Consider the following 25,714-nt stretch of genomic DNA (forward strand, 5'->3'; position numbering starts at 1 on the left):
AGGCTGGTGTCCCCATTGGTCACAGGGGAGGAAAGAAGAGAACAGAAGAACAAAACCAATTTCTGGTGCTTTCTCTTAGAAATGCACACTTGATGCTCTCAGAAATGGATTTTGCAAGACTTCTTGTCTCTGTGGACTGCCTCAACTCAAATATCTTGGCTTATGGCTAAAAGTAAGTCCTTACTTTTGTATATGTTGCATAGCCATACTATTGGTGGCTATCCATTCAGTGAACCTTTCCTATCGCTTACAATCTGATCAAAGATCTCCTAATGGCAGTGGACAGGTGACATTCCATGAATGACACAGTCCAATGGGAAAAAAAAAAAAAACAAAGTAGAATTTAAGTTTCCCCTCTCACTTCACAACCACAGACTGCTGTCCCCTCCTTCTACTCCAACCCACCCTCGAGTTTTTTTAATGTGTGAGGTATAAATGCTTTCTCCTTGAGTTATACTCACAACCAGAGAAGGCAGAGCTCTAAGAATCATACTATGTAGCTTACACCACCAGACCACATTTTGGTCCTTTGTAATGGTATTTTTTCTGTATTTAGAAGAGCTGTAACTTGTAAAATGCCAGGAAGAAAGGCTATTAGAAACAGGACTGCAGACAAAACCAAAATCACATGGTTGATAACATACACCAGAAGAAATTTATCTAGTTTGGAAACAATACAAGGATGCCGTCATGAAACACACTACATGTGTGGAATATAGGCTGTGTAACTGCTTCCAAATAACATACAGAGAGGTCTAAAAAGGCCTATAGTCATAAACCTCTTTATCTGTCCCATGACAGAAGGGGGAGAAATGCCAACTTATTCATCCCCTTTTCCTTCTGGAGTATTTTCTGTCTTTGAGTTGTGCACATTTACACAAGGCATATACAAGCATCTCGAGTCTGAAGACTCTCCCAGGGTTTCATTGACCACTGTGAATTAAGACAACAGTATCACACTGAAGCCACAATGCCCCACAGTCACTGCAGGAGCAAAGACCATGATCTCCACACTGCAACGCAAACTTTTGGAAGGTTTGGATTAGAGAGAGGATTTGGGCTTTGCAGGTCAGTAACCCTCAACAACTGGAAACGTGGTGTGATGGTTTTCAAACTCACCTCTCTGTCAAGGCCAGCAGCCACGGTGACGATGTCTCCTGTCTCGCTGTTAATGGTAAACATGTTTTGTGATGGGCTCTGTGGGGTCTGAGTCACAATTCGGTATCTCACCATCCCGTTCGCTGTAGTACTGTCATCAGCATCATTCGCAGTCACTGTCATCACATAGGTACCTTGGAACAAGAGAAGACAAAATATCAGGACTATCACATGGCACAGCAGATTTCAGTCTTGTTGACTGAGGGTAGTGCATTTTACTCAGAAATGCACACAGTAGATACCTCATTTCAATCTAGACATTGTGAGGATTATGAAAATAGCAACACTGCCGAGACTAGATGATCAGTAAGGATACTGATTACATGTCACCGATATATGGAGAGAAGTTATATGAGGATATCTATGATTAACTAATAATTCTTTCAGTGATTGTAAGTCTAAGGGCAGTATTTTTTTGTCCTGCAATTTCATATAAATTCTCCCAGGACATTTTTTTTCCCATTTGCCAATCACTTCATTCACATATACTCAAAAGTATTTCTATAGTTTAATGGAAGAAAGCCTGTCAGAGTTCTCAACAGCTTCAGAAGGATGCCACCAACATGCCCAGGACCCCATCAAGATGCCCAGTGCAGCAACCTTCTGCTTCTTCCTGTCTTTGGAGAAACGTCCACCTTTCCAGCTCCTTCCAGAGAAAAAACAACATTTCTGCAGAGCAAATGGAACAGCTGCTGCCCAGCAGGACAGAAAATCAATGATTTGGTATGTGTGGCCAGTGATGTATTGAATCATTGGTTTTCTTGCTAATCATCAGTGTCTTCATTTGCCTTGCAAAAAAAAAAGAAATCCCTACTTTCTAGATACTGTTGGGAGCGCACTGATGCACTGACAGGCTCATTATCACTGGAGTTTGGCAGCAGGGTGTTCTGCTAAAGTGGGAAATTATCATTATGAGGGTAAAAGATGTTACTTGATTGGATGGACTCCTGCAGATGCATGGTCCTGTGACCCCCCTGAGCTCATAGGGCCCAGCTTTACGCTCGTTATACTGGTAGGAGAGAAAGACTGAAAGGGCAGACACATATTGCTTGCAAAAAGCAATCTGCAACAGTGTATGAATCTAATGATATGAGACCTGAAAAGGAGGAGTGGGAGGCAAAGAGACAGTGAAACCAGACATAACCTTGCTTAACAACCATCAGAACCCAACAGCATCAATGGAAAGTACCGCTTGTACACTGCTCATTTGGGAACTCTGAACACAATGAACCAACTTATGAGCATGCCAAGCTGGAGGAGATGCAAAGCGGTCCCGACAAGAACCTGGGCTCAAGACATGGCCATGTGTTGTTTTGCAAAAAAAGAGCTGAGCTCGTTCTGCCCACTTGGTTTGATGTGAACTGCTGGCAAACTTGAGGCCATGTGGCCACATCAGCATTGCATCACGCCTGACCTAATACACCCAGATTCCCAGCTTGATCACAAAGTTAACCAGCTTCCAGTTTAGAGAAGGCACAGAGAACCAGAGGGCTTGCATCTGTTTGCAGGAGAATTAAAGAGCTACCCCTTGCTCTAAATGGGCAGCTCTATCAACAGCCGCAGCATGCCCAAAACTGCAGCCTACTCAACTGCCCTGAAGACAGCATGTAGGCAATGCTCCCAAATGCCCCCAGTATCTTCCCCAACTTTGGGGAAAAAAAAACAAAAACAAAAACCCAACAACACATTTTTCCGTATTAGTGGCTTCCTAAGTTCATATTTTTGCAATGTGGAAAATGCTTTCCTGAACTCCTTCCATCTGGCTCTCTCAGGCTCTTTTTGTTCTCTGCGGTGATAATGTATCCCTGTGAGTTTTCTTAGTTCAATAGGAATTATAGATTAAAAAATAAATGAATGTGTAAGGCAAATTCTAATGATGAATACATTCCTATCTTTCTGTGCTAATCCTGATTCACATTTGTGAAATGAAAACAAACTATTCAACAACTAACATTTTTCCAATCAATAAACTTCAGGAGTAGGAAGGAACACTGCACTGAAACAAGGTTGCACAGGCAATGGATTTTATCCTTTCTCTTCAAGCATTTTTTTTCTCCTTTGCAAAACCAGTTATCATGAGACAACTGATACAAATAAAGAAGCCATTCCTTAGATAGGTACAGGGGAAACGTACAGGAGAAATTTAAATAGGAAATATGCTGAATGAGGAGATGTTTGATTTGAAATCTATGTTATCTTAATGCATTCTATACTGAAAATATCTCTGAACAGAATGTCAAAACCTGGGGCTAATGAAAACAGAAGTGGAAGAGGAAAACAGAATCTATTTTAGGACATGTGCAATCTTAGGACTTACTCCAAATAACAGGTGGTATTTTGTGATTCATTTTAAGTGCAAGAAAAAGCTCAGAAAGAAAAGTTACTGGGGCTCCTGCAGTCCTGGTCCCTTCTCGTTCAGGGTCTCTCAGACTGCACCATAGGAGATGGGGGGTTCCCACCCTGGCAAGAGGCTGCAGCTGTGGTGGGCATGGGGGTGACCTGACAGCAGTTCTGTTGTGGATGGGAGGACACATATACAGCAGATGTCTTTCACTCACTCCCTCACCTTCTTTCTTTTCTGCAATGTTGTATTTTGACCACTGGACTGAGCTCATCTGCTCTAAAAGAAACAACTATTTTGGCAGCATTTGACCTACGTCTCCACAAGGGAGATGGGAGTGGACAAATGTCTCTAATGTCATGAACTGACACCAGGGAGCTGTATTTCAAGGGGCAATCTGCTCCCTATCCATCTCATATCTTTAATTTCCCTTATGAAACCCAACCGCAGAGAAAATAGAGGAACTTGGCATTAATTACTAACTTGTAACTTAATAAAGTATCCTCTGCAAAGGGCCCTGTGTGACTGCAGCACTCAGCAGCACATGGTGGAAATCCAGCAGCCGCTTCCTTCCCCGGCTCTCCACCGCTCCCTGGGGCTGCTTGTCTGACCACAGTCTGCTGGAAACCAGTTGAAAATTATTTCTTCCTTTCTGCAGTCTGGATGGTGGCTGGGAAGAGCTGATATGTCCGTTCCCATCCCTATGTGCACACATTTCCCACTTGGCAATGCTGACCCAAGTGCAGCAGCCTGATGGCATCTCCTGTTCCCCTGCTGAGAGCTATTCCCAAGCACTGCGCCCAGGGGATCCGTTGCTCTAACCTGCACTCACTGTCAATGTTCCACTCAGTTTTCTGTATATTTACTCTGTCTTTAAGCAAGACATATCCTCTGGATACCGATGTGCTGCGGTGAATGACATAAACATATATCTGTGCACAAGAATTGCAGTAGAGTGCTGTGGATATATGCTGCTACAGAGCCTAACATCTTCCGGGTGCTATATAAAGTCTCCCACTACAGGAAGGTGGTTGGTGATGATTTACCTACTATAAAGGTAAATAATGCCATGTTTCTATGTTGCATGCATGGGGATATATCTTCATATACTTTATATTAAAATAAAGGAAATACATCCTCACATCTAGCCCGTTACTACACAAATTAGGCAAACATACAGTGGCAGACTGTACATTTCTTATACACTTGAGGGCTGAGACTGCTATTGTTAGGATTCAAGTGAAAAAATCCTAAAAGTGTGCCAGTTTTGGGTCAGACTTGGCCACTGGTGATGGAGAAAAAAGAGAGGTGTACAAACATGACAAGAGGGTCTTCACGCATTTGGTGTGTGAAAGAAGCATTAGCTTTATTTTCTGCTCTGAAGGACTTGCTTACAAGCATGCTGACAACATAAAATGAATGCACAAAGTGACAAAACTCAGGATTTTGCCCAAGTCTGTGCTGTGTATCAAATAATGAACACACAGTCCAGACGGTGTTTGATATAACTGTATTAACGTATACACCTGGCCTGCTAACTCAGGTAGATAACCTGTTGAAAGAAAAACATTTCTCATCAAATCAGGCACATGGTGTGTTAAATGAAACACCTAACCTAGTACATCATGTCAATATTAAATCACATTTGTTGCATGTTGAACAGCTCTTCTAAGAAGCAGATTGAATTATCATGCACAGCTAGTGATGACAAGATTACTGTACATTAGCTTTTCATTAACTAATGTGCCAAGTTCATATATCACCTGAGTTAAAATTAATGTATGGCATGATGAAGGAAGTCTATCAGTAAAAGGCAAGACCCCAAGAAACTGAACTTCACAGTGCATTCCCTTTTATTTCCCAGAGACTGCCATCTCTGAGATATTATTTCGTCAAATGAGATATTTTTGTTTCAACCTGACAATAGACAGGAAACAAGAGAGATGCTTGAAAGCACCCCTAATGGAAAATATTCCCATTAGATTAATCAAGCATTCTACAGGACGGGTAAAATAATACCTTACAGAAACTGGGGAGATAGAAGCAAAGGGAGATCATTTTTTACCCGTATATTCAGTTTTATTGATTTTAAAATTAATTGCATCTGTTTGTAAAAGACTGCAAGAAGATTTGATGTGCACTACATCTCATTCGATCTGTGTATGTTTGTAAAGTAAAAAAGGAGCAAAACAAGGAAGATAGCTTCCCCGTATATATACGAGCAGATAAACACACAGCATAAACAAATGTCTCCTGAAAATTGCTCTGGGATCTGAGAATCAGGGTGATTCTTTCTAGCTCAGATGCTCCCAAAGCATGCCAAAGACTGCTGATTCCCATCACATTGTCTGCAATCTCTGCTCTCCCATCTATGCAACTGCATTTCTCTGTAAAGACTGGGCTGTCATGGTTTTAAGGCACACAAACAATATATCAGCACAGTTGTGCTCCTAAAGTCTTTGTTACAACTCCTTCATAATTACCATTTTTCTAAGCTGGTTTGATATCCATTAGTTAGATTTAATGCATGTAAAAAGAAAGAGCTAATGGGCACTTATCAGGAATACAAATAAAAAAAAAAAGACAAAAAACCTTTCACTTTGCCCTTTATACCACATATTACTATAAAAATACACAATCCTCTCTGTCTACTCCTGTGATATAAACAGAAAAGCTAAAACTTCATCCTATCTTTTTATTATTATTATTATTATTATTTTTTTTTTTACTGATAACACTGATTCTCTATTGAACTTTATCTTACAATTTATGTTTTTTAATGGCTGGTAAATGGTTGCAGAATCATTAAAGGTTGGTTAACCTTCTCAGTCTAATTTTGACCTACAAGATACTTAATTTAATCATTCCCCCATAGAAAAGGATTGAATCATTATGTGCAGACATGTGGTGATGGCCATATTACATTAGATCTTCATTAACTCAAGTTAATAATGGCTTTGTACTAATGGAAACCTCCCCTTCCTCCTATTTTTTTTTTTTTTTCCAAGTCGAGAAGCTCACTTAGAGAATACTCTGCATCCGATGCTGGATAGAGAGAAGACAATAATTGTCGAGGGGAAGATTAAATACTGAAAAGTAGTGTAAAATTTACAACACTTCCTAAAAATAAAATTTTCAGTGCAGAAGAGTTTCCTGATATTGGCTTTCTTCCCCACAGAGGACAAGATCTCATGGCCCTACTCACAACAGGAACACTTTGCCCATTAAGCGATTTCATGCATTGCAGCAGGGTTTCAGGAACAGAAAGACAGCATGTTATAAAAGCAAAGTGTTAAAATCAGATTATGATAACTACAATGGGATCCTGAACAAGTCCTCAAAGTACAACTATACCCATAGTTACTTAAATACAATTTTTCTACAAACAATGCTATTTTATTTCTAATGAGCATGTAGAAGTGTGCTTATTGTATTTGTCTTTTTAATTGATATATAAAACTAACAAGATTCTTCCATTCCAAGTGTATGGAGGGCAGAGGCTAGCTCCAGGCATGCAGGCTGTGATGTGCAGAGCAGTCCTGAAGATAATTTTACCTGCCCTAACTTGGATAGCAGGAGCACTCTAAATGGTACAGCACAGAGCTCCTCATGGCAGAATTTACCTTGCAGTAGGTATGGATGTTAGAGCACTATTTGCAGAACTGCTGTAGCATCAAAGACTAAAATGGCTCAGCAAATAAACCTGCATCCTCAAGTGAAAAAAAATATCTATTCAATGGGTGATTTGAAGCACTTTCACATATTCATTGTTAAAGATTTCAAGTGAAAAACGAGGAGCAAACTCACCAAAGGTATTCAGTGGAGTCGCATAAGTAAATAGGAACGTGTGCAAGACATCAAGATGACAAGTGCCTGAAACTCTACTGCAGATGTAATAAATTGCAAATATACTTAAATTAAACTACATCCCACACTCTCTGGATAGAAAACTAAATAGAAACAGCACTTTCCTTCTAAATGATATTCCTTCAGTCATAACTGATAGCTGCTGTCATTCTCTTTCCCCATTATTTTTGTAATCACTGGCAAATTTTGACCTTTCAAGCAGCTAACCTAATTCATAAAGGATGCCACTTCCTAATTAGTGGAGACATCAGATCCTCAGCCTCAAACAATGCAAGAGTCAGGCTAATGAGAATAAAGAGAGCAAGTGGGTCTGGAGAGATGACTGAGCAAGATGAAGCAGCTGCTGTCACCCGGAACTGAAATAATGCCTTCTTATCATTAAAAATAAAACAAGTATCTCAGGAGAGAAAATGAAGTGATGCACCAAATACAATGTACGCATGGGAAGGGCCAGATTTGAAAATAACACCTGTACAGCAGTCTGCAGCCTGCCGAGACCCCCAGCACCACAGAGAAATAACAGAAGCAAAACTTCAAGATGGGCAAAAGCACACTGAGCCTCCGAGCAAACAGTTCTGATTGCATAAATCGATGAACCTCGGCTTGGCTGAGTTCCTGCAGATGAGTCCTCTCCGTTCCCACAGGCGAATACAAAAAACGGAGGAACCATGACATAGGATGAGATATCCTGAACACCACCACCAAACTGTGATTGGAAGTATGGCTGGGTTTTGTGCATAGCTGAAGGCATATGCGACCAGTGAAACCACGCAGATCAGGCTGAGCAAAACCTTGTGAGCAAAACACAAGGCTTGAATCCAACCCTTGTATTTTGACTGAGAGTAAGAGCCATGCAGATTCGCAACAGTTTCTCAACGTTTCCAGTGCACAGCAGGAAATTTTGATGGACATCTGTAGACTGCTGGTGCAATCAAGTATTTGGGATTTACAGTAAGCAGCGCTCGGCTTGGCTCAGCGTGAGAGCAGGAGGCAGAGGATGCGCTGCTGGAGCGCTGCTGCCTCCCCTCCCTGCGTCACGGTGAGATGCTGGCAGCATCACAGGAGGTCTCTGGGAAAACAGTGAGATCTGCTCCGTCCCCTTCCAAACCCATCCAGAACACTACATGTGTTTTCTTTTAAGATGTGGTAGCAATAGGAGATGAGGTACCAAAGAACAAAAGTTCACTGATTTCATGGATTCAGCCATCAGACCACAGCTGTGGTAAATGTTTGCTGGCTGGTGGAGGCTACACTTGTGTTCATCATGCGAAGGACAAAAAAGGCAGTCATGCACATGTCTTTGTACACCTATACATGCAGACACCTGAACGCCTAAAACACTGGAACTACATTTTTGTATTATTACAGGTGGGCTAAATAGCATTAACCATGTAATTCCCTATCATCTACAAATTTTTGTTCCTTTTCTCTTGTATTAAGTGCATTGTTAGAACAGTTGTTTCGTAGCAATACATGTAATATAATGTAATAAAAATGTAAATATAAATATATATAGTATATATATATATATAACTAGATTGTTTGTAACTGCTGGTTAAAATGTAGTGGAGAGCAGACTACTGCAGAGTTGTAACTCACTTCAAGAGTGGTCTCAGAACATGATTTCCACATTGTTTTTCTTTATATCAACCTGACCATTTTTTTCTGGAGGAGAAAAACACCAGTCAGGGGATTTGCATTTTTTTTTTCTCACTTACAGTCCTATAATTCACTTCCTTGCCATTGGGACTAGATGCTTCTGAAAAGGAAATTAAGAAGAGCACGGATTTCATAACCACTCACCTCGAAATAAAATGGAAAGCTCTACAATGTGTGTGCAGAAAAACAATTTCTTAAAATTGTGCTTGTCTGAGCAAAAGAACTTAAAAAGAATATTGTGTATCCCAAGTCTGTGTGTAACAGAGTCGGGTTGGACAAAGGTATTTTTAACAGCACGTAACGTGCAAGGACCAGACTAGCACCTACCCAAGATGAACAAGATAGCGCTGCACTGGGGTGTATGCTCAGGCTTCTCACGGGCCCAGAAGTAATGCACCCAAGCTGTGAAGAGCTCTGGGAAGACTGGAAGAAATTGCCAAAGCTTATTCTGGCACATGAAGATTTTATCTTTACACGGTCTCTCTGAAACACGTCAAATTTGCATTATTTCTAGCTTTTAGTGCTATCAGCAGGAAAATGCACCTGCACAGGCTCCAGACTCCCCTGAGCAATGCCCATAGAGAGCAGCCTGAGCTAGCTGAGGTCTGCAAACCTGCGTGGGTGCTCTGGTCAGCCAGGGCTTTACTTAATGAAGAATACCAAATTTTATTTACTTCATGCTGGTAAAAGAATATTAAACATTTTAATTATGAGCAGCACAACTGTGTTTTTGCAATGATTCATAATGGGAGAAAGGGGTTTGCACTCAGCTCCCCACTCGTTTTCAAAAAAGAAGCTGCTTCTCTTTGGTGATTCCAGATTTTGGGCACTGACACTTTCCTTTCATCCTGTTCCACCCAGTAACACCCGCCCTGTTTTTCCACTGTAAAAACAATCTGCAGGGCACCAGAAATACCTCGTCACTAATTGTACTATCAGAGGAAGGAGCTCAAAATGCAGAATCCAAATTCTTCACATGAATATATATATATATATACACATGCAACTATAGGCCTTAAAAGATTAATTTCACATGCCTTAAATTGCAGTTTAATTTGAAAACTAATTCAGCCTCATAATTGGCTTTCTGCTCAAATCACTGAGGCTAAAGATTTAAATTCTTAATATTCAGATGACTTTCAAGTTTCTGGCCCCATCTGTGCGTTAGTCCATGGTGTTAATCTCTGAGGGAATCTCTGCTAGCATAGATATAAAATAAACAAACTGGGACACTAATAGAATAATCGGCTTTTTAAATCCTTGTTTTTTTAATATACTGCTTATTTTTATGAGATTTCTTTAACTCAATTTGCCACATATAGATTTAGCTCCCAGCTATTTCATTTTTCACGTGGCGTGCTATCAACAATTATTCTACCAGAGTTCCATGAAATCAGGAGCAGATGGGGAAATTTTGAATTACAGCATTTTTCACATAAGAAATACTGATTTTCCTTTATTTTGGAGGGCTATTTGTACTTTCACATCACTTGTAGGGAGGGTGGCCAGAATAAACTAACCTGGAATTAACAACACCATAAGAAAGAAGAGCTAGCTGAAACCCGAGTTTAAAAGAAGCCACTTGGACTTTCGCTTTATTGACTTGAAAGGGACCAAGATGCATCCAGAGAGTTAGTGAACTGGAAAGGATGAATGAGAACAGAAAAGGCCAGTCTGACAGGAACAAATTGTTTTGGAGAGATGTGTTAATTTTTGACAATCTTTCTGTTAAAACAAAATAGATACAACCCTGAGCAAAGCACTTGAGTCACCGCAGAGCATTTCACATTGACCTTTTCAGAACTGAACGCTTCAGTTAAGTAAGACATCCCCATCCCACTGCAAGGTACTTTTTGTGTCGGTTTCATCAAAACCGAGCTTCTGCAGTGACCAAGTAATTTTTCTCCATCACATTTTATTTTGTGATTAAATTCCTTTTTTCCTTTTGCAGTTAAGCATTTTCACTTTATCTTATACAGCCTGATTTTTTTTTTTTTTTTGAAACTGTAGAATTTCATTTGAAGTAGCACTCCCCTCCCCTGGGATGCCCCTGGGATGCTGCAAGCCCAGCTGTGCCAGCACAGTGGTGGGGCTCCTGGAAGGCAGTAATTGGGGTTGCACAGAGGGGGAAAAAAACACCCCAAACCTGTGCACAGCCACAGGCTTTGAAAGGGCAACAGAATCCTGAGCCACAGAGCTGTGCAACCCGTCCTGCTTTATCAGCTCTTGAAAGGCAACTTGGGCAGCTCCAGGAGAACTTTGCTGATTAAGGCTGCCAGAGGGACCAGGGGAATTTCAGCTCTAGCTTGCAGCTGCATTTTTAAACTTGTCTGTGTTCTTCATATAGAGGCAAAGTTCAAAGAGGCAGAACATTATTCAATATGAGTAAAACAAGGCCTTTTAAGATACACTTTCAAACAGTGGCTTGTTAAATCAAAACAACTTGTGGGGGATAGAGACAAAGGAAGAAATATGGTCCTGTGGAATAGAGAATCCTGCATTGCTATTCCTGTTCTGCATTTTTGGAAGAGCCTGCATGTACACATTTAAATTGTCCAGCTGCACGACCTTAGGCTAGATAAAATAGAAATGCATTAAAATGCTTTCCAGAGAGTGTCAGAAAATGAAAAAGAAATGCAATTCAGTGTAAGAGCCAGCACACATTTAAGGATGTACATGGGCCAGGCTGTGACACACATGTTCATGCTATCGAAAACTTCATGTGTTCTTGATTTCAAGAACACTATGCCCTGGTGCAAGACGCTATTTCAATTAAGTTGTTATAATCTTAACCAGCACCAACAACCTATTACAACCTATTATAATTAATAATACTTGATTTCTCTTCTATTCCTGTGAAGGGTTGCTTCAAGGTGACTTGCACACCGCAGAGAGCATGCTCCTGGAAGCTCAGGTGTTTGAGTGCCCTGCAGTCTGGGAAGCTGGGTCACTTAAACCCCAGTGACTGTCTCCAGCATCTCTCTTCACACTGCTGCCAACTCTTCAAGCTCTTGGACAGTCCCCTTTGCAGGCTATTTGTATGCCTAAAGCAAAACTTCCATGGGAGGTAAGGTGCCCAGCAGCACCACAGCACACCGCAGGCTGGAGTACACCATCCTGTCTGCATTCCCATTTTCCTGGTTAAGGCTAACTCCTTTTGCCTTACTCAGTGCAGATGCAGTAGGTCACATCTTATTCGGCCACCCTCCTCCCAGCCCTGCAATGGCCAGGCATGATATCCAGCTGTCCTGCAGGACCAGAGGAGGCAGGGCACCCTCCTCTAGCTTGCTGCATCCCAGCTTCTATGAGGTGACCCAGCTGCAGCATCTCCTGAAGGTACCGTCCTACCTGCAGTGCCCCCGCACCAGGTGTCTTTGCTTTGCCCTGTACTTTGGGGTGAGCGCTGACAGAACAGCAGAGCCTTTCTTATTCCCTTTGAATGCAATGGGCTCTATTGATCCTGCAAATCAGCCTTGCAGGGGCTTTCTTTACAGCTCAAGGTCACTGCATCCTGCTCAACAGCATATTTTTGATGGTCTTGCTCTGGGAAATTTCCATGGGTAGAGATCGAGCTCCATATGTCCCTTTTCCTTTTTTAAAAATCTGGGCAAAATTCCTACTGACTTCAAACAGACATTGGCTGCTCATACTAGCTGCCCTCAGAGCCAGCATTTATCTGGGATACTAACACTCTAGTTACTTTTCTCAAAAAAGGTGTACAAAATCATGAAGAACTTTGCAGATACTATGCTAATCGAGGAATACCGCATTTTCAGTCACAGCTATTATAAAGGGGCATATGGAAGATGTGAGAAATAACAATTGCACAGGATGTCCAGGGAAGCATTTTCAGTCCTCAGGCATACTTCAATGCCAATGAATCGCAGAAAATGAATGCTGAACTCCTGGATCACATAATAAGATTTTTTAGTTTGCTTGAAGCAAATCTCTACTTTGTACATGGATATGCACACGTATGCATATATATTTATAGATGCATGTGTAACTTAATTTTGAATCAATATTGAACACATTTTGCTGCTACCTCTGAGATTACACAATGCCTTTCATTTGTTGACCACTGCCACAAATAATGTTGAATTCTGGCTGCCTATTTTTCCTTTTGCAAAGACTCATTAGTTATTACAATATTCTGAATTATCTTGAACTATAAAGAAGCTTCCGAATCTCTTCAAAATCTATGCTTAACTAATACACTGTCTAGGTTTGTGTCTATGCAGAACAGGGATACATAACTTTGAGGTAAATGAGGAGCGCGCAGACTTTCACAGTAAGTATATAACCTCTCTATCATTTCTCTCAAAGACATAACATCATGTTTATTGCCAAGTACATGGAATGAAGGCCTCAGATACCCAAATTCCCAGGTGGTTCTACAAAAGCAAGGAACAGAAATTCAATACTAATATAAACCTTTAAAAGAATACCGATTAAACAGGAAAGGGGAGAAAAAAACAAATACATCAAAGACAAATGTAATTGCTTTTGAATAAAACCAGATTGCTTTCTACCTACCTGCCTTAAAGGCAGATACAACAGACTGGGATACAGAATACCAAAAATCACTGCTGGAAGCAGAGGCACAACCATTTTGTAGGCAAAGGTATCCTATTCTGATTTAATAGCTCAAAGGCTTATCTGGATTTCAAACAAGAGGATGCAATTTACTGCTTCTTTCACACAAATGAGCAGAGCTAGTTAAAACATCTGGGAACACTTTGAATATTGATTTGTCCTAGAATAAGATGTAAGAAATTTGATTTGCTATGGAAATGTATTAATCTTCTAACCTTGATACGCTGCAAAGTGGCCTTCAAGTGAAAGGAGGAAAAGTCCTCCTGGATGATGCCATCTGAATGAGCAGCTCAGAGACTTCTCACATCACCTCTGCAGACAGGTTTTGGAGCAGCACTTTGAAGCCTGGCATGTCACCACCCAAAGCATATCAGGAAGGAAGCCGTACATATATTCCTTCCTCAAAAATAATGTCACACGCTGTCCCCAGTACGTGTCACCACAACAGCCTATTCCTCACGATGCTGAAAGACAATCAATCATGGCTGCAGTTCACCTTGTTAAAAATAGTGGCCACTGGAGACTTTTCAATGACACCTCAGGCAGTGGAGAAGCCATGACAGATGTTTGCTGCCACAAAACAAAGTCATGTGGCATCTAATCCCTCTGCTGAGGATCAGTTTATTGTTGTCGACGGGAGGAAGACACAGACGCTCAATATAAGTGAACAGTGAACTTCAACTTTAATGGATAGCTCAGTCGCCTTTTATCTAGTTTGAACATAATCAACTCATACATATTGCAAAAACTAAGCTCAGGATTGGCTAACATTTTCCCGCTCTTTTCAGGTAGTTTCTCCTTCTTTTAGCTACCTTCCCGCCTTAGGGACTTTCCCCATGGCTCAAGGGCATCGTGTCCTTGAGCCTGATTGGCTCTCAGCCAGCTGCGTACGTGCCCAGACTCTTGTGAGTTGAGTACGGTACTTTACTAGCCCATTGCCTCTTAACTGCCCAACATCCTCGTGTCCTATTTCAGTTAACCATTCTTCCACAATTCCCCCGTTTTTATTTTGTGCTACAAATACCTTCTCTGTGAGTTGCTCTAGTTTCTTAGTTAGGCAGTTAAAGATTATACGTGCAGCAACTATAATCGATATAATTATAAGTAGAAAGCGAAGTCCCTCTTTAACTAAGAAAACCCATCCACCCATGTTCCCAAAAACAGATTTAAGCCAACCTTCAAACCAACTATCTTGTACTACAATTTTTTGTGTATGATCCCTTAACAATTTCAACTGGTCGTGAATTGACTAACCATGGTCGGAAAGATAAAAGCAACACATTCCTTCTACATCTTCACACCCATGTCCCTGAGCCAGCAATAAGAAATCAATAGCGGCCCTATTTTGCAATACAGCATGTCTTAGACTCTCCATATCTTGTGACATTTCAGAAAGAACTTGTGTTGTTACATTCGATTGTTTAACAGCCCAACAAGCAAGCTTATTAATGTTAGTCAAAGCGTGTGCAGTTCGCACACCAGGCACCAAAGAAGCAAAGAATCTTTCTGCTGGACCCCACAATTCTACATCATCATTACAGTCAGAACCCAAAGTTTTTAGTTCTCGTTTAATTCTTCTGCTCCTTGTCGAGTTCTGCCACGAGTGTAAATCTGGAGCGAAAAGTGTGAGTCGCCCTAGGTAACACGGTCCTCCAAAAGCATTGGCTGGTACTCCTTGCCATGCACGGTCTCCACAGATCAAAAACATGCCAGAGAGAAGCAACACAGCCGCCGCTGCTTCCATGGTTACGTCAGACAGGCTGCAGGGTCCTGATGTCCGTCCCTCTGCTCTGTGCCGACTCGCCACACGGTGAACTCCAAGCGCAGCGCTGCTCGTGGTGGTGACTGAGGGGGGTGGGGAGGCTCCCATTGCCCCGTAGCCCCAAGGCAGCGTTATCATTCTCTCCGAAGGCGGCAGTGGGCAATGCCCAGCTCCAGCACTTCCCGGCAATCCCAGTCGCTCTGTAGCGGCAGCAGCGACTCTCTGCTCAGCCTGATGTGTAGCTAAAGCGCTAGTGACTGTTCTCCAAGGCTTCAATAAATTTTTTAGCAGACTTAATATCATTAATAACATCATCAAACAATTTATCTCCAAATTTACGCCACTCTGTTTGTTCAAAAAACTGTATCAGGATTTGTAAAACAACCCTGCGCTACTGCATATGCTAATAACCCTGGCAAATCTTTTTCTACAATCTATATCTAAAATACTCCGCTTTTCTAAAAAGCATCTGAGCAAATTATACGCCGCTTGTCTTTCGTACCTTTATATATACAGTTGCAGCCTTTGCAAAGACCTCGGCGGCGCTTTTCCGGCGGGACCCTTTATAGGCTCATCCTGGGTGCGGGGACTCCCTTCCACCTTCCGAGCTGCGGGTGCGGGGACTCCTGTCCCTTTCACCTTTCAGACCTCGGCGACGCGTGACCGGTGGGATCCTCTCCCGGGTTCGGGGACTCCACGTCCCTTTCACCTTCCCGACGCGGGTGCGGGGATGCTTGTCCCTTCCACCTCCTGGGCTGCGTTGCAGGACCGGATCCTCCCTTATTCCGTCCAACACGTGGCCCAGGATCACTGCCAGCAGTGTCCAAATCCCGTTCAGACCGGTCCCTGTTCGGGCGCCAATTTGTTGTCGACGGGAGGAAGACACAGACGCTCAATATAAGTGAACAGTGAACTTCAACTTTAATGGATAGCTCAGTCGCCTTTTATCTAGTTTGAACATAATCAACTCATACATATTGCAAAAACTAAGCTCAGGATTGGCTAACATTTTCCCGCTCTTTTCAGGTAGTTTCTCCTTCTTTTAGCTACCTTCCCGCCTTAGGGACTTTCCCCATGGCTCAAGGGCATCGTGTCCTTGAGCCTGATTGGCTCTCAGCCAGCTGCGTACGTGCCCAGACTCTTGTGAGTTGAGTACGGTACTTTACTAGCCCATTGCCTCTTAACTGCCCAACATCCTCGTGTCCTATTTCAGTTAACCATTCTTCCACAGTTTATCTTGGAAAAATCTCACGCGGATTTCAGGAGATGTACTGAAGTACCGGTGACAGTTTTCAAAATATAATTTCAGCTTAAGTAATGAATACATTCAGAGCAGTTATGTTCAGCAGCAAGCTAAAACCACCCTGGTTGCCATATTGGTAACTGTACATCTCTGCTGCACTGAAATAACAAATCAACAATACAGTTGAAAAGAAGACATTAAAGTTCTTTACAACTGTATTTTTCCAAAGATATAAACATACTCATGTAAAAATCATCACTTGCATTCTGTGTATAGCTTACATCCTCACTAACGTTTCACTCATAATTTTTCTGAAAATCTGCCTCAGATTTTTTCTACATTTTGCTCTCTAAGAAAAATCCATAGGAATGGAGGGTGACCCAGTAATTTCAATGGGAACATTCCCACTTCAATCGGTCTGCATCGGGCCCAAATAAGACAGTAATTCCTTCACACCCTGGGACACAGACTGTGCTGGAGGCTTTGGGTGTCAGATACAGAGTTTGTAAATGACTAAATTAAATACCAGGGAGTCAGATATTCAGCATTTTGGGCACACGGTCAGTGAACGGTCAGAGATGGGTTTGCTTTCTGTACTTTGTAGTTGGAATAACAGCACTGTGTGTCTGCAACAAGCATATGGGAGAGGAAATACCAAGCATTACTCTACACAACTGATGCTTTTTCAAAGTCCACATCTAGGAAGGCGCTACCAGGATCCAGGTTCCCTCTAAGCCAAGTTTGCACTTTCTCTGCATCAGGAGAAAGAGATACCAGCTAAATCATTCTCATCTCCATCAGTCTTCAACAAAGGAGCAAGCAACAGAAAACCTCTCTTGTGTTTCCTCTACTTCAAGAGGAGGCAAGGCCACAAAGTCAGATTAATGTTTGAAAGCTTGTGATAACTTTAAGACTTTTTTTCAACTGTACCTGGTTTAGAGCCTTCATCAACAGATCCATTATAGACTTGGTTTATAAACTCCGGTCTGTTGTCATTCATATCAATCACATAGATGTAAAGGTCAATAGGATTCTCCACTTTGTTTCCATTCATATCCACTGCATGAGCCCGGAGCTGGGAATAAGCACAATGAAAGCATAATATCAGCAATTGGATTTGTTGCAGAATGAGAAACCATGCTTTGTAAGAATTGACTTCACCCCATAAATACCTTCTCAGAATTGAACTAAGAGGGTATCTAATTCCAGCAGAAAGCACTGACGTGGTTTCCATCTGAACTTTACACTCTACAGTTTTTCAAGGCTTAACATAATATTGAAATAATATTTTAAAATATTGTCAGTGGAAACACGTTAAGTCTGGTGCAGCGATGCTATCTCCTTTACTGCTAATAGATCACTCTGTTTTAATTTTAAGACATGGTGAACCTTGTCTGACAAACTGAAGAGCAAATTTTGCTTAGTTCCAAACACAGTGAGGAAATGAGATTGACTTGAGAGGTTTCTTGTGGGAACCTGCAGCCTTTCATATCCACAATAACAGGGATTAATAAGCAAAGAGATTTCAGAATGACATTAGTATTGTTTATTCTTTGTATAATCACAGTCTCTAGTCTCAGCAACAGCAACCAACCCCATCACTTTATGCACTGAAAGATATAAAAACAGTCCCTTTCTCTCAAATGACGGGAGCCCCTGTGGCACTAAGAATGAAATGTTTTCTCCGGCTTAACTAAAATATCAACGATGAAGCATTACAATAACCAGAGCCACAGTGTTAAGTCCTCAGCTAAAGTGGAACTGCAGCTTTATCTTATTAGCAATAACCATCAGTAATAATGCTGGAAAACAAGAGCATCTGTTTTCTGAACAAAAGGGACAGCTACAGCATGTCAAAATGAGTAATTAATAAAACAAAGCAATCAACATTAGACTGGAACAATCGGTAATCAGGTGAAAAAAATGGATAGCTTCCTCATTCAAGGGAACAGATGGCTACTCTAAATGGTGTGAGCACTGAACGGTCGCTGCCGGCTTCAGGCAAAAGAAGACAAGCGAAGAAAGAGCTCCGTGGCCCCTGGCTTTGGGTGGGCAGCGGAGGGACGTCTGCCTTGGTGGGGGTGCTGCAGATGTTGTTAGTCACCCCTCTTTGTTGGATAGTGGGCAGGGACAGGGGACCTTAAACACCTGCATGATCTAATCCCTGTGAGCATGCCGATAGCCAGCAGCCCGTGGCTACTGAGCAGCGAGGGCTCCGGTCCCTGCCAGCACCAGCCCGGGCCATTGGGATGCTGCCGGTGTGGGAGCTCCTGTGCCACGGAGGTCTCCAGCTCTCTGATGCGTGACGAATAAATGTGCTAATTGTATTAGCACTGGTTCCCGGCTTCCACTTCTCTGTGTCTGTGATTGATTCAACTTTCTCCTTCATGTATGGCGTTCAGAAGTCCAGAGCTTAACAAAAGAAACTGCACGCTGTTATGATGGGCTGGATTAACATTTAATCAAGCAAAGAGAACAAACTGCCACGTGAAATAGGCTGAACGAAGAACATTTTTTAAAGGAAGTTAAGAAGCACTTTTTCTTTAAAGACTGAAGAAGTCTGGCTTCGTTTTCAATACAGGATGTACCATTTGTATTTCTTGATTTGTAATGCTCTTAATATCTGCATTTCTTGCCGGAATATAAACTGCTTTGACTCCCACCTGTTGAGCTATCCTTCATCATGTCAGATGTAGCAATTCAATAACTTTACAAGTCAGAGGTCAGATTGCCTTTGAAAAAAAAGTAATTCGGAGCTAAAATTAAAGTTATTATCTTCAAACTGAGGCAGCACTGGGCTGCCTCTTGCTGCATTTCCAGGAGCGGAAATGGCTCCATTCAGAGATAAAGCAGAGAGCAAGGCTGATATCTTTCCCCTCAGATCTGACTCTCCCCCTGCAAATTTTTAATTACATTTGACAGCTTTTGTTTGAAACCTCCAGGATTAAGGAATTTCTCAGCAATGCACATCTATCTGCTTGTTACACTTAGCACACATTGCTATGAACAGGGTACTTACTGCCTGCGCTCAAGGAAAGAAAGATTTCAGTGAGCAAGGCTGCAGGAATCTCACCCACCTGCATCAAGCTAGCACCTGCACCTGGCTGAGCTATGGGAGGCAGGATGGTGTCCTAATTCATGGCTTTTGGGCAGCCAGGAGTATGGCATTCATCTCGCTACCTGCCTCGGTGTAGCAGACACTGCGCCTTCATGTCCTGGGTTGTGCTGGTGTCTGGGTGCACACTCCTCTTTCCTATCCTGCTCCCTTTTTGCCTCATTTCAATGAACTTTTCATCTTTTTTTTTTTTTTTTTTTTTTTTTTTTTTTTTTTATTCCTCTTGCACTTGCTTGCATGAATTTTCTCTATGAATATTCTTTTAACAATTTTTCGTGGTAATATCTCAATATCATTTCACAACATGTTACTCCTCTGTGGTCAGTGCCAACTGCAGCAGAGGGAAATGTGGTGCTTGAGCCAGAGACTGGAATATAAACCGTGCTCAGCAGGAGGTCTTCCTCATTAGAGACCATTCCTAATTAGAGATCCCTCCCAGAGGAGGGAGCAAAGGGAGATGGACTCCAACTCAGCAATCTGTCCACTGAGAAACAAGCTGCACCTCCAAGGCAGATCAGATACTGCATTCCCTTTCCTTAATTCATCTTCTCCCCTGCCCTCAGGCCCTGCTCTCTGTATTCATCTTGCATCCTCAAGCTGGACAACACTCTTCCTTTTGGAGTCATTCTTTAGATGCTCAGATAGGTTTCATTTGTGCAAGGCAAGAGCCTAACAAGGTGCTCAGCAGAGCAGGCTGCAGTCTGCTCCCACCTGTACCCAAGTCGATGATTTGGAGGTAGAAGGACGGGTGGGCGTGAAAAGCAGGTGCGTGAGTGTTTCTCCATGGCTCGTGACAGTGGGTAAAGCACAAAAGGTGATGGCTCTGCTCAGTCAGACACAGACATCACTTAGAGCTGGAAAAATCAGCTCTGAAAAATCCAGTGAGCACAGCCTGGACCAGAGGACACACACTACACACAGGTGTGCACAAGTGTTCACAGGGAAGCTGATGGCTAGCTGGAGATACAGCTAAGAAACACTTATAAAGTTAGCTTGAAATATTTACATTGTCCCTAAGAGGGAGAACATGACAGGAGTAGAGAAGGAATAAATAATAAGTGAAACACCACGCAGAGGATTCTTAAAAATTAATACAGGTATAGCCGGCTAATCTTTAGTCAGTGTACACTGTACACCAACCAAAGAGCTGGCTCAATATTCTTTAACAAACATTGCTTAAAGGTATGACAATTGTTGCTATCATATTCAGCAACAGCTACCACAGGTCTCTGAGGTTTTTCTACTGACAGTTTCCCATGTAAATGTAGCTGTTGGCATACAAATGATTCAGTATCATGATTATTGATTACACCGGAGGCTGGTGGTATCTGAAGGTAGTTAGTCAAAGTCAACAGAGTAAATTGTGTTAAATATGAATACTACTTATGCACTAATACTACTAATACAAATATATATTATCAATCAGTGACAGGGACTCTAAGCAATAAGCATACAATGTCATGCCTAATTTGTGTGCTCTTAATTGTGATTAAAAGTGCAAATTAGGACATTGTGACACAAATGGCTGGCATTACTCACTAGAACTTGGTTAAAAATACTGGAATTAGCTCTTGTATCCCTGAATTTTGAGAGATCTTTTATGCCTTCTTGCACTGCAAATAACTCCTTCTCAGACTATAACTAACCTGTCCTGCTCCAGCCATTTCTGAGACAATATTTCATTAGTCTGATGCTGAAGGCATACATGTGTCTGGGATTGGATTAGGACTTGCTTTAGAGTTCCCCCATAATGTACATTACTTGGGTACCGTAAGCAATGACTGCTTATTGACATGTTGATGGCTTTTATAAACAAAGCTTGCAAAATATCTTTGGAAAACTAACCTGCCAGTTTGCTATCCCTAGCACTTGCCAGGCCTAAATGCAGCTTGCTATGAAACCCATGTGGATCAGAAAAGACATTCGGAGTCATTAATTCAGGCACCAGTACAAACAGGGCTTTGGGACCGCAGCTAAATAAGGCCAAGAGAACTCATGCATATTAAATATTACTACCTGCTGAAACTTACTTGGCATGCAATAAACATGAAGGGCTGACTAGAGTAGGAGAAGCAATGACAAGCCGTGCCTGCCGCAGCAAGACGGGGGTGAGCTGGCGCTTGTGCTGGGAGCGCGCCCCGAGGCTGCGTTCCTGCACACGCAGCTCCCAGCACACCGCTCAGCACAACACGCGCTTCTGCAGCACAACGTGGTGCTGGTTAAGTGGCTGCAAAGCCCTTCTCATTTTTTCCTGATCATATTTGCAGCTGACACTGCATCTGGGATGTCTGCAAGGTCCCCGGAGAGTTTGCACTCTGGTTTCTAGTGCAGACGAGACAACAGATGAGGCCAAAATGCGGCTGAACTCGCGATCTCTGCCCCTGCCAATTGTGCTGGTGAAGTTAATGCAGGGCTGCTAGCACACACTGCACCTGGGCAGACAAAGCAAGTCCCCGAGGAATATATATCTCTGCATACATCAAACTCAGAATGATCCTCCCTAAAAGTTCATGAAAACGTATGGGGAAGTTCTGCTAGAGAACTCCTGAACTAATTAGAAAACATCCATTTCTCCTTAGGGAAAAGGTTAGGTTTCATCAGACAAATGGCCTGCTAAATGTGGGGAGAGTTAAAACACTAGTATTTTTAAAATGGTAGTCCTGAAGCAATGCAGATAATTATGCATAAGAAAATATGTGTTGAGAATGTAGGAGTTAATGAAACAGAACTCTTCATATGTAGCCTCACAAACACTTGCAAATTATTATTATTATTTTTATAATTAGATTCCAGATTACCTGGGAATGAAAGCAATGAGGACGACACTCAGCGGTGACAGAGATGCTGAACATTCTGTTTAGGACTGCAGAAAACCTGAGGTTGTATAAATACTCCCATCTGCAGCCCCTGTGCTGCTGCGGACCAGGGGCAGTGCCTGGAGCTCCGCTGCCAGCCTTCACCCACTCAAGGGTTAGGTCTAGAGTTACTAACCGAGCTAACAAAATCTCCACAGCAGATGTAAAACCAACTTAAAGATGGCTAAGCTTTATAATTGGGGTCCAAGCCTATACCTAAGTCGCTGTTTTTTCGGTATGAGTCTAGCTTCAAGTCTGTCTGCCTTGCAGTTAAGGGTTTGGCTATTTGAAGTGGCATTTATTAACCAACTTCTCTGAAACTTGCAACAGCCAAGACTTGGGACTCTATCTTCTTTCTGGAGGCTGGATTATTGTTTCCAGCTTCAAGGATCATCCATTTCTACTGTAAATTTCTTCACTAGTCATTGCTTTGGAGATGGTGTATTTATACATGCTTTGTAGAGGATTATTAAATGAACAATTGATGATTCAGTAAATCATCAATCAACTGCTACTGAGGCTAAAGGATCTAAAGGTTGTTTACAGCCATGACTAAAATGATCTCCATCACCTTCTACTGCTCTGCTAACAAAGATTTTCTATCACTCACTATTCTTGTCTATAAGGTCTCACAATGTATTTATCAACTATTCACTCCATAAATTCCTGTAACCTTCAGAGTGTGAATATGCTTTCTTGTGCATGGAATTGCCAGTTCAAGGTTTTTGTAAGGAAAAAAAAAAAAAAAAAGACTGGAAATCCTGCAGTGTGCATGAGGCAGACTTACCAGTTGCCTTTGTTAAGGTGAGAATTCAGTCTACTGAATTTCCTATAACCAGCAGATTAACTTTGTTATTAAGGCGTTGCATGATTTGTTATTACAGGGGACAAAATTTTTTTCATCTTATTTTTTTTTTTGACTGAGAATGTCCATTACTAGACATCATAGCAGCTCCATCAAAGGTGTTAACTTGTGCATTGTGTTATTGACTACACTGTTACAATAACCTGGCACTGCTGAAACAATATCAGCAACGATAAGATGACACTCAGAGTATCTCAAATATTTCTTTTTCAAAACAATCTCTCTTCATATTTTCACAGGCACAAAAAAACAAAATAATTGTTCTTGTTCACAGAGGATAAAATAATTTTCCTTCGGATTCTCTTTTACACAGGGGAAATCTCTTTTTCCACCCAACTAAAGAGGTAATCTATTTTCTTTATCCTTCCACCCCAGTCCAGAAGCTGTGTCAACATGGTTAACTGGATACCTGATAAAGCTGACAGAATGTGCATCTCCGACGGAGCAGTTAGGAATATGGTGTCACTGGAAGTGACCCGTACTGTTTCACTGACATTACAGCATCCCTGGGAACGGCTATTATGATGCCAATAGATGTGGCTAATGCTGATACAAAGCAATCCATGAAACAACCTTTCACAACCACTCTGGGAAACAACTAAGGCGTAGATGCAGAAAGTGCTTGAAATTTTGCGGGGCTATCGTGCAAGGTGCAACACTGCTTTTAAAGCAATTTGTGAGACTGGATTCGCTGTGCAATTATGCCATGCAATATATGGGCTATGATTTATGTCAAAACATAATGACCAATTGCACTCCAAGTATTCTGCAGGTAGGGCATTTTATCAACTAGGGTAGTGTAAGGCAGCACTTTTGAGTGTAATTAATCTTAATTAATTCCCTCATATTCAATATTAGTCTATCTGCATATTTAAAAACCTATCTGACACACCCCCATCATACTTCCTGAACATCTCCTAGTGATTTAAAATGAAAAATGACTATGCCAATTATTGCATGTTTAACTGCAGTAATGATTCCTAAATTGGTAGTTTCCCAAGACACGCTAATGTAGCGGTTGGTTTCTCATGGTTTTGGGGGGTTTGCTCCACAGACAAATTTACAGGGATTTAATAAGCGGCATGAAGTTGCACCACTTTATGCAAATGACTGTAACCTTATTTCAGAAAAGGAGATTGGTTTAATGCTGCTTTGCATTGATGCAGCTGATAAAGCAAGGGCAGGTTATGCTGAAGGGAAGCAGAAACAAAGCTAACGTCTCCACACACATACACAATTGCTCCAGCACAGATGGCACTGAGACTTGTGGTGTTAGTTAACCTTGTACACCTCTGCAATCAGCTCCTCAGGGCTTTGCTGACACAGAGATACCAAACTGGTATCTGGGCTCTGCTTTTGAATGCAGATCCCAATATTCTCAAAATTACGTGTTCCTAAACAAGATGAGACTCCCTGAACCCAGCAATTCTGTGAACCTAGATAAAATCTAAGATGTGTTTTTTCCCTTGGCATCTTGTGCTTACATGGTAGGAAGCTCTTTCTTCTCTGTCCATCGGGCGAGTCACATACATCCTGCCAGACACAGGGTCAATGCTGAAGACTTCCATTGGCGGCTGGTCGGCTCCCACTCCAGTGATGCTGTACCTGATATGGATCTCTTTGTCCTTATCGGAACGAATCTAGATGAAACAACAAAGACAGCAATCAATAAGTTTTGGACAAAAGCCATATGGATGTTTAAACAACTTTAAAGATCTGAGCCTGAAAGCTGCATAAATGTAATACTGCTGTCAATTTTGACAAGGGAGCTGTATGCTGAAGGTTTGGAAAAAAGCCAGTAGAAGTGTATTCCACATATTTTCAGTTATTTTTCTGCTCTTTTATTCATGATGATTCTCTAGGAATCATTGAAATTCCGACTTTTTGCCTTAGATGTAGAAGAATCTATATGCACAAAAAATGCCATTTACTTGTTATTGAAACCATAAGCTCCTGAAAATGTCCAAATTGTTCAGCTATACCTGGCGTCTCACAGCCATTAATCACTTCTGAAAACACTCTGCTGTCTCCCCCATCACATTCTTGTTCCCTGTAACCGTGCACACAAACACTCCCATGACATTTGGAGAGCAAAGCTGCTCACTCCTGCTTTGTCCAGCCCTGCTGGCTTGATGAGGCAAGGATGGGAATGCCGGGTGGGACATTACCATTTCATTTGACTATTTGTTGAGGAAAAATGCATTTGGTACATTGCTTTTGAAACTCTTTCCCTCCCATGCCTTGAGAAACACG

The 25,714-nt window shown here is 41.8% G+C and overlaps 1 protein-coding gene across 1 annotated transcript in view; it reads right to left on the reverse strand.

Annotated features, from left to right (window-relative positions):
- The window catches only part of CDH4 (cadherin 4), a 457,614-nt gene that overhangs the window by 74,858 nt on the left and 357,042 nt on the right, over window positions 1–25,714 (reverse strand). Inside the window, exons 5-7 of the mRNA XM_082773208.1 lie at window positions 24,946–25,101; window positions 17,557–17,701; window positions 1,120–1,292 (exon numbers count right to left, since the gene is read on the reverse strand). Coding sequence (XP_082629334.1) covers window positions 1,120–1,292; window positions 17,557–17,701; window positions 24,946–25,101 — 474 coding nt within the window. The remainder of the gene's footprint in view (window positions 1–1,119; window positions 1,293–17,556; window positions 17,702–24,945; window positions 25,102–25,714) is intronic.

The sequence above is a fragment of the Aythya marila genome, assembly GCF_965140915.1.
Source record: "Aythya marila genome assembly, chromosome: 16".
Classification (NCBI taxonomy): domain Eukaryota; kingdom Metazoa; phylum Chordata; class Aves; order Anseriformes; family Anatidae; genus Aythya; species Aythya marila.